This window comes from Mus musculus, chromosome 8 (genome assembly GCF_000001635.26).
Source record: "Mus musculus strain C57BL/6J chromosome 8, GRCm38.p6 C57BL/6J".
Lineage (NCBI taxonomy): Eukaryota > Metazoa > Chordata > Mammalia > Rodentia > Muridae > Mus > Mus musculus.
In genome coordinates, this window is record NC_000074.6 from 120545779 (window position 1) to 120558373 (window position 12595).

At 57.3% G+C, this 12595-nt stretch overlaps 1 protein-coding gene across 11 annotated transcripts in view; it reads left to right on the forward strand.

Moving 5' to 3' along the window:
- Positions 1–12595, forward strand: part of Gse1 (genetic suppressor element 1, coiled-coil protein) — a 352883-nt gene that overhangs the window by 317278 nt on the left and 23010 nt on the right. For 8 of the 11 annotated variants that reach the window (XM_006531145.4, XM_006531146.4, XM_030243649.1 and 5 more), the window contains one exon: positions 7806–8024. The exons of the other annotated variants lie outside the window; for them this stretch is intronic. In XM_006531145.4, coding sequence (XP_006531208.3) covers positions 7806–8024 — 219 coding nt within the window. The remainder of the gene's footprint in view (positions 1–7805; positions 8025–12595) is intronic. 11 annotated transcript variants of the gene reach the window in all.

A 12595-nucleotide genomic window follows, 5' to 3' on the forward strand; every position in this document is an offset into this window, starting at 1 on the left:
TCCACACATATAAATAAACAGTAAGTACATTCACTTGAGGCCATGTGTCTTCCTGTGTAGAAAGCAGCTTTGGGTCTTGAATGTAGACCTGAGTTTCTTCCCCAGAACACCAAGGTAGCTTACCGTGACCGTGCAGCTATTCCAACTTTGAAAGGTCACTCCCCAAGCTGCTGTTCCCATGCATTTCAAGTCAGGATTATTGCAGCCTGCAGTGCCACAGAAAGGCATGGTGGGACGGGTGCCACCTGCTCCTCTGCTGGCTCTCACCTGCCCCCTGGGTGGAGATGTGGATGGGGGGAACTTGGTCCTGTGCTTAGCCAGCCTTGGCTATGAGGATTGTCTGCCCACAGGGGAGTCTGCGCTAGGCCGGCTCCCAGGGCCTTCGTTAGGTCTGCTGCAGTGTAGGGAGGGTCAAGTCTGGGTTGTACTCTGAGCCTGCTTGGCTAGAGGTTCCCAGTTGGAATCCTGCAGAATGTGGGTATGCTTGAGTTGCCAGGGTGACTTGGGTATAGGTGGTTGGTCACTCAGGGGCACCTAACACATGCACCCTGGAGACGGTGACATGTTTGCCCAGGTTTGTAGCTGTGTGTGGAGGAAGTTTTTCTCTGATGGAGGAGGCCATCATGGCCTAAGGGTCCCCCACCCCCACCCCCCGGTTGAGAATTTTATGGTGTCTGGGCTTGGCATGTTGGGTTTTGAAGGTGGTAGACCAGTCTGATATTGAGGCACGGTACTAGAGCTTTCTTTCCCTCAATCCCTGAGCGACTTTGTCCCCATGCATGGTACTAGGGAGGGGCATTAGTTAGGAGTGGCTGCTCAAAGTAACTTTGTTGCACAAGTCATTTTACATCCAAGCCCCAAGGACCCAGCTGCCACTTTAAACATCTGGGGGAGTGGAGCTTTGTGTGTAGGCAAGCAGGCTGTTCCTGCCATACATCCTAGTCCCCAAAGGGGTCTTTTTACATTTTTCTGTCACGTTCCTTTACTTGTGTGTACGTCACTGTGGGCATGTGAAAGTCGGGGGACAACCTGTAGGAAGTTGGGTCTCCTTCAGACCCAAACTGTTGGCCTTGGTGGTCAGGACCTTTTCTGCGGGCCCTGGGGACAAGCCACTTGCCTGCTTATACTCTGGGCCAAATCCTGAATCGGATTTGAGTGGCGGGCGAGTTCGCTACAATCTGAGAGGGACCCTCCTGGATGGGCCCTACTTCCTCTTGAGTCAGCAACGTGGAGCCTGAGAGTCCCAGCGGGACCCAGTGTTTCAGCTCCCGTGGACTGCGAGCACTGAGCAGGCTACTTGTGAGGCCAGAGCTGGGGAGCGTGGCCACCTGAGACCTAGAGGCCAGCACTGGGACCCCTGACTTGGGGATCGGTGGGTTTTGTAACTCAGCAGCTTGGAAGAATCTCAACCGAAATTCCATACTAAGGTGATCCTTCTGGGTCTCACTCAAACAACTTAAACGTGACTTTAGGCCAGAGACACTCAGCCCACTATGTCCTGCGCAGCCAGAAGAAACAGAGCGTGGTTGTCTCTTCTCCCACGCTTGGCACCTGGAACCTGAGGGTGACCCTCAAAAGTGGCCAGCCTGTGTTGGAGCTGTCACTGGCTGGGACCAAGGGGCTTGTATCAAACCGTGGTTTCCATTAGGGCAAGGCTAGAGGAAAACAGCCTGGCCTTGCTGTCCCCAGCCCTCCTTCCGGAATCTACCTGTGACCTCCTCCTATAGCACCTGCTGATAATGCTGGTATGTGGCTGGTGTGTGCCCTGGGGAGAGGTTTGTGTTGTAACACTTCTGTCCCCACTTCCCAAGTAGCCCCCTGGGTCTGCTGAGCCCCCAGCCAAAACAGGAAATGGGAGTGGAGGGCCTGTCTTGGTGGAGCCTGAGAATCCCTGGGGAACTGGGCGGCACATGTGCATTGCTGCCTTCCAGGTGACCACTCAGGGCCTGGCCTCGACCTGCTGGCCCCTGGCCTGCATCCCATGGAGACTCGGAGGCACGTAACCTCAGTCCTGGACAGCTTGAGTGTTTGTTTTTGGGGACTTGGGGAGGAGGCCAGCGGCCGGTGCTCAAAGGGCTCTTTGTGACCGATGAAGCCCAAAGGTGCCATGGGCCACTCGGGGCTCACTGGGGTGTACAGACACTGCTGCTGGGTGATGTTGCCTGCCTCTGTCATCCTGTCGTCCTCGGCCCTCCGTATCAGGCATGGTGACAGTGGTGCGCGGTGGGCTCCCCAGGAGCTGACTCAGTGGACATTACAGAGATGACAGACTCTGAGCCTAGATGAGGTGTGGCTCTTGCCAGCCTTGGTCACCCTCTGGGTAAAACACCCGAACCGGACTGGGTAATGGCAGAGTCTCTATGTCCGGGAGGCAGGTTGGGCCAGACTGAGCAGTCAGGCTGAGGCGAGGACACCCTGAGGTCCCTAGTCCCTGTCCCCGTCCCCAGTGTTAGTAAGCAGCTGACAAAGGAGCCCAGGGAAGGGAAGGATCTTGCCTGTCTCACCTGCCTGTCACTGTGGTTGGTGTGTGGGGTCTGCTGATGTGAAGGGTGCCATGCCTGTGTGTAACGTTATGGTTATAGAAGCCCTGTGCACACCTCTGGCTCCAAGCCAGTCCCACCTCCTGCTGCTGTCAGGATCACCATTGGGGATGGTGCCGGGCTCTGGACTGTCAACCCTCGGCGGTGCTGACCACTGGCTTCCCGACCTCAGGGACCCTTTCCTCCGGTGGGTTTTGCCGAGCTGGTGTGGGGTGGCTGTGTAGCCTCCTTCGTCTGCCCACGCCAGGCTTCTCACGAAGCGAAGCACAGCGCAGCAGCCACTTAGAATAATCGCGTCAAATGTCGCTGCCATCTGTTGCCAGGCTCCATCCCTGCTGCCGCCTGGGAACCTCTGAGACTCCTGCTCTGTTGCTTTGTACCTAGTCAGGTGACTTCCTAGGAGGCCTGTCTAACATCTACAGCCACAGAGCCTCATGGCTCTTTCCTCCTTTCCTCCCCTGCTCCCTCCCTCCCTCCGTCCTCCGCCATGCCTAAGTGAGTGCTTTACTGTTGAGCTCATCCTCAGCCGCCTTTTTACTATTTTTTTTATTTTATTTATTACTATATGTGAAGTACACTGTGGCTGTCTTCAGACACACCAGAAGAGGGCGGCAGATCTCATTACAGATGGTTGTGAGCCACCATGTGGTTGCTGGGATTTGAACTCTGGACCTCTGGAAGAGCAGTCAGCGCTCTTAACCGCTGAGCCATCTCTCCAGCCCCATGACTACTTGTTTTTAAGATGAGTTTTCACCAAGTCTAGGTCGGCATTAAACCCGTGGTACCCCTGCCTCTGCACCCTGAGTTCGGGCGCCATCCCTCACTGTTACCCCTTTCTTTGCACCTTTTCGATCCACCACGTGTGGGTCTCCTGTCAGTACTCCCATTTTTTTTTTTCAGAACACTGAGACAGCAGGGCCTTTGACAGCCTAGGGGTGGACAGTGAAAGGCTTGGAGTTACCAAAAGGTCCCCATTCTCTGCCCTCCCATGGCTGCAGGGAACCCCAGAGGCTGCTTATACATCCATGGCATTCATGCTGTGGGCAGCCCCTCCTGTCCTTGTCCACAGTGCAGAGGTGGGTAACCTCTCCCATCTCCCTCCCTCATTCTGCCTGGCTGCCTCATTCCTCCCCTGACCCACAGATCAGAGCCCCTGTCATACCCAGGCCACCCCCACTCGCCTGCTGCTTTCTCCGCTTTCACGGTCTTGGGTCAGGAGTCACCATCTGCTCTGCTCTGCTCTGCTCTCCCGCTCTGTCGCCTCGTGCAGGGGTTCCTGGGGGAACTGACCTTGGGAGCAGCGGCAGAGGGGCAGGATTTAGCGGCCTGCGGGGTACACTCACCGTTGAACATCAGCAGGCCTCCCTGCCCCCGCCCCGGAGAAGCTGCCTCACATGGGTGCGCTCAGAACAAGCCGGCGGCGGCGGCGGCACACATAATAATGAATTTATTATGAAGCCGTCCAGGCTCTGGGGATCACGTGGGCACCCCACACTACTGCAGCCGCCAGGTCCCTGCAGCAGGGTGACCCCAGCCTTGTTAGAGCTGCAAAAGCATCACCCTCTGGGGCGCGGGGATCACGGGGGTGGGGGTGGGGGCGTGGAGCCCGGGCCGACCCAGTCTCTGTCTGTTCACAAACATTTCAGTGTGCGGTAATGAAAAATGACGAAGGGGCAGATAGAGCATCCAGGTCCACACTGCCTGAGAGCCTTGCTCTGCTGGGCACAGCTTCCCTGGGTGTAATTACCCCAGGGTGAGGGGCTGCTGGCGGAGGAGGGAGGGACGGATTGGTGCTTGAACCGGGCCTTCAGAAAATTCATCTCAGCTATTAGCTGGTAATTACAGAGCAGAAGGAGCAAGCCTGAGGTCTGGTGCCGGGAGGAGCTGGGATGAAAGGGACGGTAATTACGGCCTCAACGGGAGGGAGGCTGGGCTGATTAATAACTCCTGATGTACTGCAGGAGGGAAGTGGCACTGAGACCCCCTCCACCCCATCCCCCACCCCGTGAACCCCTTCTGGGTCAACTGTGCAGGACCAGAGCGAGGTGAGTTGAGGAGTATCATCTGCCTGGTGCTCTGGGGTCTCCTTCCTTGGCACTGATGATATTCCTGGGCATGTTAGGACCCTAAGTGGGGGAATCGGGCAGGATGCACCAAGGCAGCCAGGCTGTCCCCAGCTATTTTGTGGAGATAGTAGCTTCTGACAGAAACCCGAGCTCTGGACTCTGGGTCTAGAGAGGGGAGAGCTGCGGCCGGCCAGCTTGAGAGTGAACGTTTGGTCGAGGCAGCAGGAAGGAGCCTGTGTAGAGTGCCCAAGAGTCCACTTAGATTTAGGCTGACTTTCTCACCGAGCTGCTCGCCTGGAGAACATGGACTGCATGGACTGCAGGCAGCCCCGGGCCTCATCCATCACAGGCCCTTGCTCCACAGAGCTTATTCCCAACTGTTTAGGATAATGAATTCGCAGGAGCCAGTCCTATAGATGACGACGGCTGGGAACAGAGAAGTTAATAAATACCCCCTAATGAGGACAGGGAGAGCAGGCATCCCGTGCCCACCTCTCTCCTTTCCGCTGCCCCCCCCCTGCCTGCCACACCTGAGCCTCTACGGACACCGGTACCTGCCTACTGAGGTGGTTTCTTCTCGGGATGCCAGGCACAGAATAGACACTATACCTAGTGGCCCTAGGCCCTGTGAGTGAAGAGGACTCTTCAGCTCCCCCCAAAATTTGGCAGTGTGTCCTCCTCTTTGGTACCCGGGGCCAGTTCCCCACCCCTCCCCCCACCAGCCCCATGTGCGCATGTGTGAGGAACAGTGCTAATTTTAGACTCCCCCTAATGAAGCCGCTCATTTGGAATTCTATTTTAAGGGAGCTGACATCAGAGCAGCTTCCCAGGCTGGGAACATACTGATATCTCCAGAACCTAGGCTTGGGGTCCCCCACCCCCAAGGGTAGGGGGCCAAGGGCAGCCATGCCCTGGGCATGAGACTGCTGGAGGCCCTAGGGGTGGATCGGTCCCCTGCTCTCTGACAGTTGGAGTCCTGTTTGGGCTACCCACAGGAGCATGGTGATAGCATGTGGTACAGGGAGGTCCTACCCATCACAAATCCTGTTATCTGCCATCCTGCCAAGTCTGGTGGGTCCAGCATATCCGCTTACACCCATTGGCATCTTGAAGTGCCCCCTCCCCAGTGGCACGGTCCTCTCCTCAGATTTGGGGGATGGGCCTACAGCTGTACCGCGAGCTGCTGCGGCTCCCAGCATCTCCATCTGCCATGCTGCCCACCTGGTGCAGGTGGTTGGGTGAGACACTGAACCTTCAACCCTCCCGCTGGATCTGAGGCAGCTTGCTTCACACAGGACATAGCTCTTCCCCCAGAGTGGTCCCGGCCCTGCTCCCAACCCACCCTTGTGCTGAGCCTACCCACTCATATCTGTGGAATGAGTCCAAGGACACCATCCCTTGTGATGGCTCCTGAGATGGCTTTGCACTGTCAGCGGCAGAGGCTGGGGGTCAAATATGTTGGCAGAGTGTTTCTTGGCTTCTGATGGGTTGAGGTGAACCACTCATTCCAGATTCTGTGCAATATGCAATATATTAAACTGCCCCAAGCTTGGTGTAGGGAGTAGAATAGCGTCTCCTAGTGCCTGGAGTCTCTGTGGGTCCACGACAGAAAAGGCTTAGCTGGTCTGGTCCAGCTCAGATTGCTGCTCCAGGGACTGGAAGGCAAGAAGGGGTTCCCACCCCCACCTCCCCAAGCTGAAAACAATGTATTTGTTGGAAGTGAGTTGTCAGAACCATTTACACACAGGCCTTTCTCTGTGTCTTGCAGGAATGAGTGACAAGACTTGGGGGACATGTTTTAAATCACCGGAGTCGTGTAGTTCTGAGTGATGAGGCGTAGCAGGGTTCAGGCTGAGTGCGGGGATGTGAGAACATTACCACTCAGCTGTGATAGCAGGCCAGCCTCGGCACACCTGGCCTCAGTTTCACCATCTGCACTCCTTGAGATCCAAGGATGACTGAGATGCTGGCCACAAAGAAGGGGGTGGTGTAGACAGTGCCTTAGTGGCTTGGCTATGTTCCGAACCTTCCTGATCCTGCGACCCTTTACTACAGTTCCTCATGCTGTGGTGACTTCCAGTCCTAAAGAGTCAAAGATATCGGGGCCCACAGGTTGAGAACCCCAGTAGCTTAGAGAGCCACCCTGATTGGATCTTAGGAGCTGTCCCCAGGATGTCATGGCTACCTGATCCCCATTACAAAGAGGGCCTGGTATGGACACAGGTCAGCCTCCAGGCTCAGCAGCCTGCTGCCCCCGGGACATGACCCATGCACCACAGGACCTGGCCACCACTGGAAGCCAGCCAGCCTGCTTGCTCTGGGCATCTTTGTAGCCCTTGCTGGTGTGCCCGGCCTCAGTGACCTCTTTCTTGCGCGCTTACTTTGGGGGCACCCACGTGGAGGAAGCGGGGGTGAGCGGAAGTGAGAGATTGTTCTGCGGTGCGGTCTCTGTGAAGGCGGGCCTCTTTCCCAGATGATGGGAAGCAGTACCAGGATGGTGCCTGGAAAAGCTGAAGGAGCGAGAGTGGGAGGTGGCTCCCGAAACCCTTTCCCTCTGAGGGAAAGACCAGTGCATCCAGGCTACAACGTGGTTTCAAAGGCAGATTTCATTCTTCCGTGTCTTCAGGCCCTGGGACCTAGGGAAGGACTTCACCAGGGCCTGCAGTGAGCTGTAGCCTTGGCCACCATCTCCTACCACCTGGGGGAGATTGGATATGAGCAGAGTGAGGAAGAGACTGGCCCCGGCCTGAGAGAGAGTTAGTTAGGCACTGGGTATGCGTTGATCCCACAGACAGGCCTCAGTTTCCTTCTCCGTACAATGGGGCAGTTGTCGAGCCGGCCTCTTGACGCTGTTGAAGATGTCAATGGTTTCGTACCCGTGCCCGTCAGCCGCTGCTTGTGTTGTCTTCTCAGTTGTTCCAGCCCGTGCCTTGTCTCTCTGGGGTCTGGTGGGGCTCTGCATATGGTGTGTCGGGGTATCCCATAGGCCTGGCTCTGGGGAGCCAGTCCAGCATTCAGCTTCAACCGGGGTGCCTTTAGACCCGAGGGGCCAGCAGGACTATGGGGATGGGTCCGCTGTCTGCATCGCTGGCTGTGCTCCGCTCTCGCAGCCCCTTGGCTCTCGCTGCATGCCGCTGCAGTGCCCTGGCACTGGCGCTCTGCTCTCTGGGTGACACTGGTTCTTCTTTTCCTGTTTCAGGCATGAGCCATGAGCCCAAGTCCCCTTCCATAGGGATGCTTTCCACGGCGACCAGGACCACCGCCACCGTCAACCCCCTCACCCCCTCGCCACTCAATGGCGCCCTGGTGCCCACCGGTAGCCCGGCCACCAGCAGTACGCTGTCGGCCCAGGCCGCTCCATCCTCCAGCTTTGCTGCCGCACTGCGCAAGCTCGCCAAACAGGCAGAGGAGCCCAGAGGTAAGAGGCACCAGGCCACTCGCTCATGGGATGCCCCCTGCCCACTGTGCATCTCTCTGGCTGCTGTGGCCACAGGAGACAGCTGTCTGCAGCTTGTGGTACTGCACCTGCATCTCCCCTCCCCCACCACATCCAGGCAGAGCTAGCCCGGGTGTAGCCGTCAAGTGTAGCTGTCATCATACCTCAGGCCCTGACCCCTGACATCTGACCCCAGCTCTGCACCCTGCTTCACTGTGCCTTCCTCTGTGCCTGCCTCTGCCTTCCTCAGCTTCAGTGGCTACTGTAGATGCTTATTGGTGGACAAGTGGACTTGCCATTGGGGACGCCAGTGGGACCAGAGATTGGCCTTCTGAAGCCTCCCAAGCTGAGGACATCATGTTGCTTTGGGCAAAGGCTGGCTCTTTCTGAATTCGGTCCTGTTGACAAAAGGTTCTCTTAGGTCCCCTTTGGATCTGGCTTTGGACACGTCTTGTGTCCTGTGATGACCGTGCGGGTCAGGAATGAGTGGCACAGATGGGTCGGTTTATGTCTGAACTTGGGAGCTCTTCAGATTCTGGCAACTCCTGGACTTGCTGCTCAGAGAGGCAGGTGGCCAAAGTATGGAAACTTTGTCTCAAAGGCCCTGGGGTCCTACAGAGCCATCACTTACACTTAGGCTTGCAGAGAGTCCGCTCTGGATAAGTGGGCGGGGATTTCCTGATATCCCACAGTTCTCTGCCCTGGTGGCTGGCAGAGGTGAGGGTGTGACTGGGATGGGCCCTGAGGGTACCAGAGGAGAAAAAGTAGTCCGTCTGCCCAGTGGAAGACAGCTGCTGCCAAAGGACCACACCTGAGCCAGCCCACCTTGGTTGGCTGCTGGCCAGGTTCCGGTGACCCTGAGGAAGAAGTTAGTCTGCCCACCTATGCCATCCTGGGCTCTCCCATTGTCCTGCAAAATCCTGGGGCCAACTGGTCGGGCCGAGTACCAGAGGCTGCGGTGAATGGAAACACGGTCGATTCTGAACAACAGGTGCATTATCCACCGCGCCTGTCGCTTCTTGGCTGTGACCTGGGCATCTGATGCCCAGGAACTTTGTGCCACACCGGGACAAGGAGATGGGGCTGGCCGTGCCGCTGGCCGAGGCTTCTCTCCGCCAGCCTGTCTCCTGAGTCTTCCCCATGTGCAGATGGGGACTTGGGGCTTGCGATGCTTAGTGTCTGTGGATACAGGGTAGCTTGGGGACCCTGGGACATCCTGACACTGGTGTCCAGCTGGGCCTGGGCCCTCGTCTGCTACCTTACTGGAAACTGGGTGTCTTGGCAGCGCAGCGAAGTTAAGGCCCACCCCGCTAGTCTTCAGGTTCTCGTCTGTGTCGCCAGGACTGGTAGTGATTCTCTGTCACCTCGGTTTGGACCTGGTGTTGCTGAGGTGACATGTTGTACGGATACTAAAGCTACTGCGCGGAGGGGTCGTGTTGTGAGACCAGGGTCCCGGGAGCGCATCCTCCTGTCCCCTGAGAGGACTTGGACAGTTGGAACTAGGAATTTCAAGCACGTGGCCCCGGAAGGAGGGAGCTGCTTTCTTGTTCAGCGAGCACCAGTGTGGTGCAGGGGCTTGGCTGTGGAGAGCTGTGGAGAGCTGGATTGGCCTCCCCGGCTGTGGGTTGCCAGTTCCAGAATACTTCATTCCACAAGCCATATCTTAAGTTGGGGGGAGGGGGAGGGCTGTTTATTTGTTTTTGTTTTTTTGTTTTTTTTCTGAGAGGGTTTCTCTGTGTAGCCCTGGCTGTCCTGGATTTCACTTCGTAGACCAGGCTGGCCTCACCATCAGAGATCTGCCTGCCTCTTGCTCCCCCATCCCCCGTCCCCCCCCTCAGTCCCGGGATTAAAGGCGTGTGCCACTACCACCCGGGTTCAATATTTTCTTGAGATCAGGTGTCTTGCAGCCCAGGTTAGCCTGGGACTGTGTGTAGCTGAGGGTGACCTTCAATTTCTGGTTACTGGGTGATGGACGTACCCAACTCACAGAGTGCCGGGGAGCAAACCCAGGGCCTTGCGCGTGCATGCAAGTGCCACCCCTGAGCCGGATAAGCCATTCCCACTCAGCTTTGATTACACATGCAGCTTTTAGCACACATCCTCTCTAGCAATCCAGAACATGTTTTGTATCCCCCGCAGGGTTACCCTTTTCTGGCCTCCCCCCCCCCCCCCATGATTCCCTGTCTTGTTGCTCCATCCTTTGACCCCACTGTGCAAGCCATGCTAGTCACATGGGGAGGCAGGTGGGACAGGCACCCTCTCTGGGCCCAGCACCTACCTGGTATCTAGCTGTGGCTCTTCATTCCCTGACTCTCCAGTCTGTCTGTGTCCCAGGCAATTCCAGGCTCATGTTCTTAGGCCCCCACAGGACAGGCATCTGAGCTGCCGCGCCTGAGAGCCCGTGGTGGCTCTCAGCCCACCCCAGCAGGTAAGAAGGCTCTGGAGTGAAGGTGGGGTGTCCTCCAGAACTGCTGCTGTCACCCCGCAGGGGCCTCGCTCTGTGTCCCCTCCGTCCCTGAGGCTCTGCCCCGTGCCCACCCTTCCTGGAAACAGTTGTATTTTTAGCTATCTGACTGGGCTCGCCTAGGCTTCTGCTGCCGACGTCTCTCTTCATGGTGTCTCAGGGGTGCAGTTGAAAAATTCAATCCAGACAACGCAATCAGCATGCCGCCTCATTTGCTCTGCCCCCTCCCCGCCAGAGAAAGGCAGAGGGGGAGGGAAGAGAAGCTAGCCCCTCCCAAGACCTCTGTGGGCCCCACAGGGGATATCCCAGGCTGTGGGCCCCATCCCATGTGGTAGTCGTAGTTAAGGCAAGGCCAAGGTTTTGCCAGAAGACGCTGGGATTCACCGGGCCAGGCCCAGTACACATCCTGGCACTTTTAATCACTTGCTGTGCCCTGGTGTGTTGGCTTAACAGTCTGAGCCTCAGCTTTTGCCCAGGGCCAGCAGGCCACCACTGGCAGTCTGTTGATCTAGTGATAGCATACAGAACGGAACACAGATCACGTAATTAAGTGCGGCCCCCATAACTGCCTTCCCAAGTGCTGTCGCTGGGGCTTCCCCAATTGTCCCCACCGCCATTTTCTAATCCTGTTGTCCCTGTTTATGCCCCACCCCACCCCAACTCCCTAAACTTGGCAACACCCAGGGTCAGCCATTGTGGGTCCCCACTGCTGTGGTCCCAGCCTGGCCAAGCCTAGGTAGCTGCTTGGCCCACTGTGGCCTGCCAGTGGTGCAGTGGGTGGGCTTCCAAGGAGGATGGAGGGCGGGGGGGAGCACCCTGACTTCTACCCTGGTTTCTGGAAGGAGCATTGGGCTGTGGATCCAGCCCAGCCCCCAGGCTGGACCCCTGGGTCTGTCCTGCCCTGGCTTCTTAAGTTACTACTATTACTGTGGACTCTGAATAATGTCCCCAGGGTGCTCAGCTGTCCTGAAGCTGCCTCCATCCACGTGTGGCTGGCAACATTGTAGCTCCAGTCTTTGTAGAGGCTAGGATCCAGTCTTTCCTCCAAGTAGCGCTGCCCCTCCCCCCAGAGGCCCTTAAGCCTCTTTAAGATTCCATCTTTCCCTGTGCTGGGAGCCCAGCTTGGCGGGTGTTGAGCACTCCTACCAGCCCTGTCTATCATGCTGCCCTGGTGGGGGGTGGGGGGGACGGGGGTGTTTCTGTCTTTCTGTGACATTAGCCCAGCTGCCTTGAAGGCAAGGGTCCCCCAGATTGCTCAGTGGGCTTAGTTAAGTTACTTTGAGTAAAGGGGTACTGGGAGCTTCTGGGATCTTACACCCAGAGCCACGTCTCAAGCCACCACCAGCCTGGCCCCATCTGAGGTTCTCAGAGCAGAGAGGCTCTTTGGCCTCTGTGAGAGCAAGCTGTAAGAGTCCCCGCCACAGCCCCCACCTGTGCGAGATGAAGCTGGGTGCTGCTGCCAGGCAGGGCCCAAGCTGTGTGGCAATCTGCTCATCTCCCACGGGGCCCTGGTGCCGTCTGCCGAGGGGGGTGGGGGTGCGACGGTAGCCCACATGTCCCTGGCTGATCGGTAGAAGACCCACACAGCACCAGAGCTGTGTGTACCCTCAGTTCCAGTACACCCGGGGCCTTGGGCCCCCTGTTTCCCAGGAAGCACATGGGGGAAGAGCCGCCTTATACCTGGCTATTCGCCACTTTGTCACCTGTGGGGACAAGGGTAGCTTAGAGCTTTTAAGCTTCTGATTAGACATCCCTAGTGCTCTGAACTTTCCGGAAATCTTTGCCACCTGCCGGCCCTGTAACCAAGGGGCGTCAAGTTACCATGGGTGGTGGATGAAACCCACCCAGCCCCTGAGAGGCAGAGGCTGGGGACCATCCCTCTGGGTTTGAGTCCAAGCAGCCCCCCCCCCCCCCCCGCCTGCATGTCTGCTACAGGGTGGGCTGGGTGCAGGCTGAAACACACCCTGGGTTCATCTCCTTGGAAATCTGCCTCTTTCAAAGAAAACAACCAAACAAATGGCCTGCCTGCCTGCCTGCCTGCCTGCCTGTCAGTCTACAGCTGGCAAGGTGGAGGCATCTTCGCGGGGTG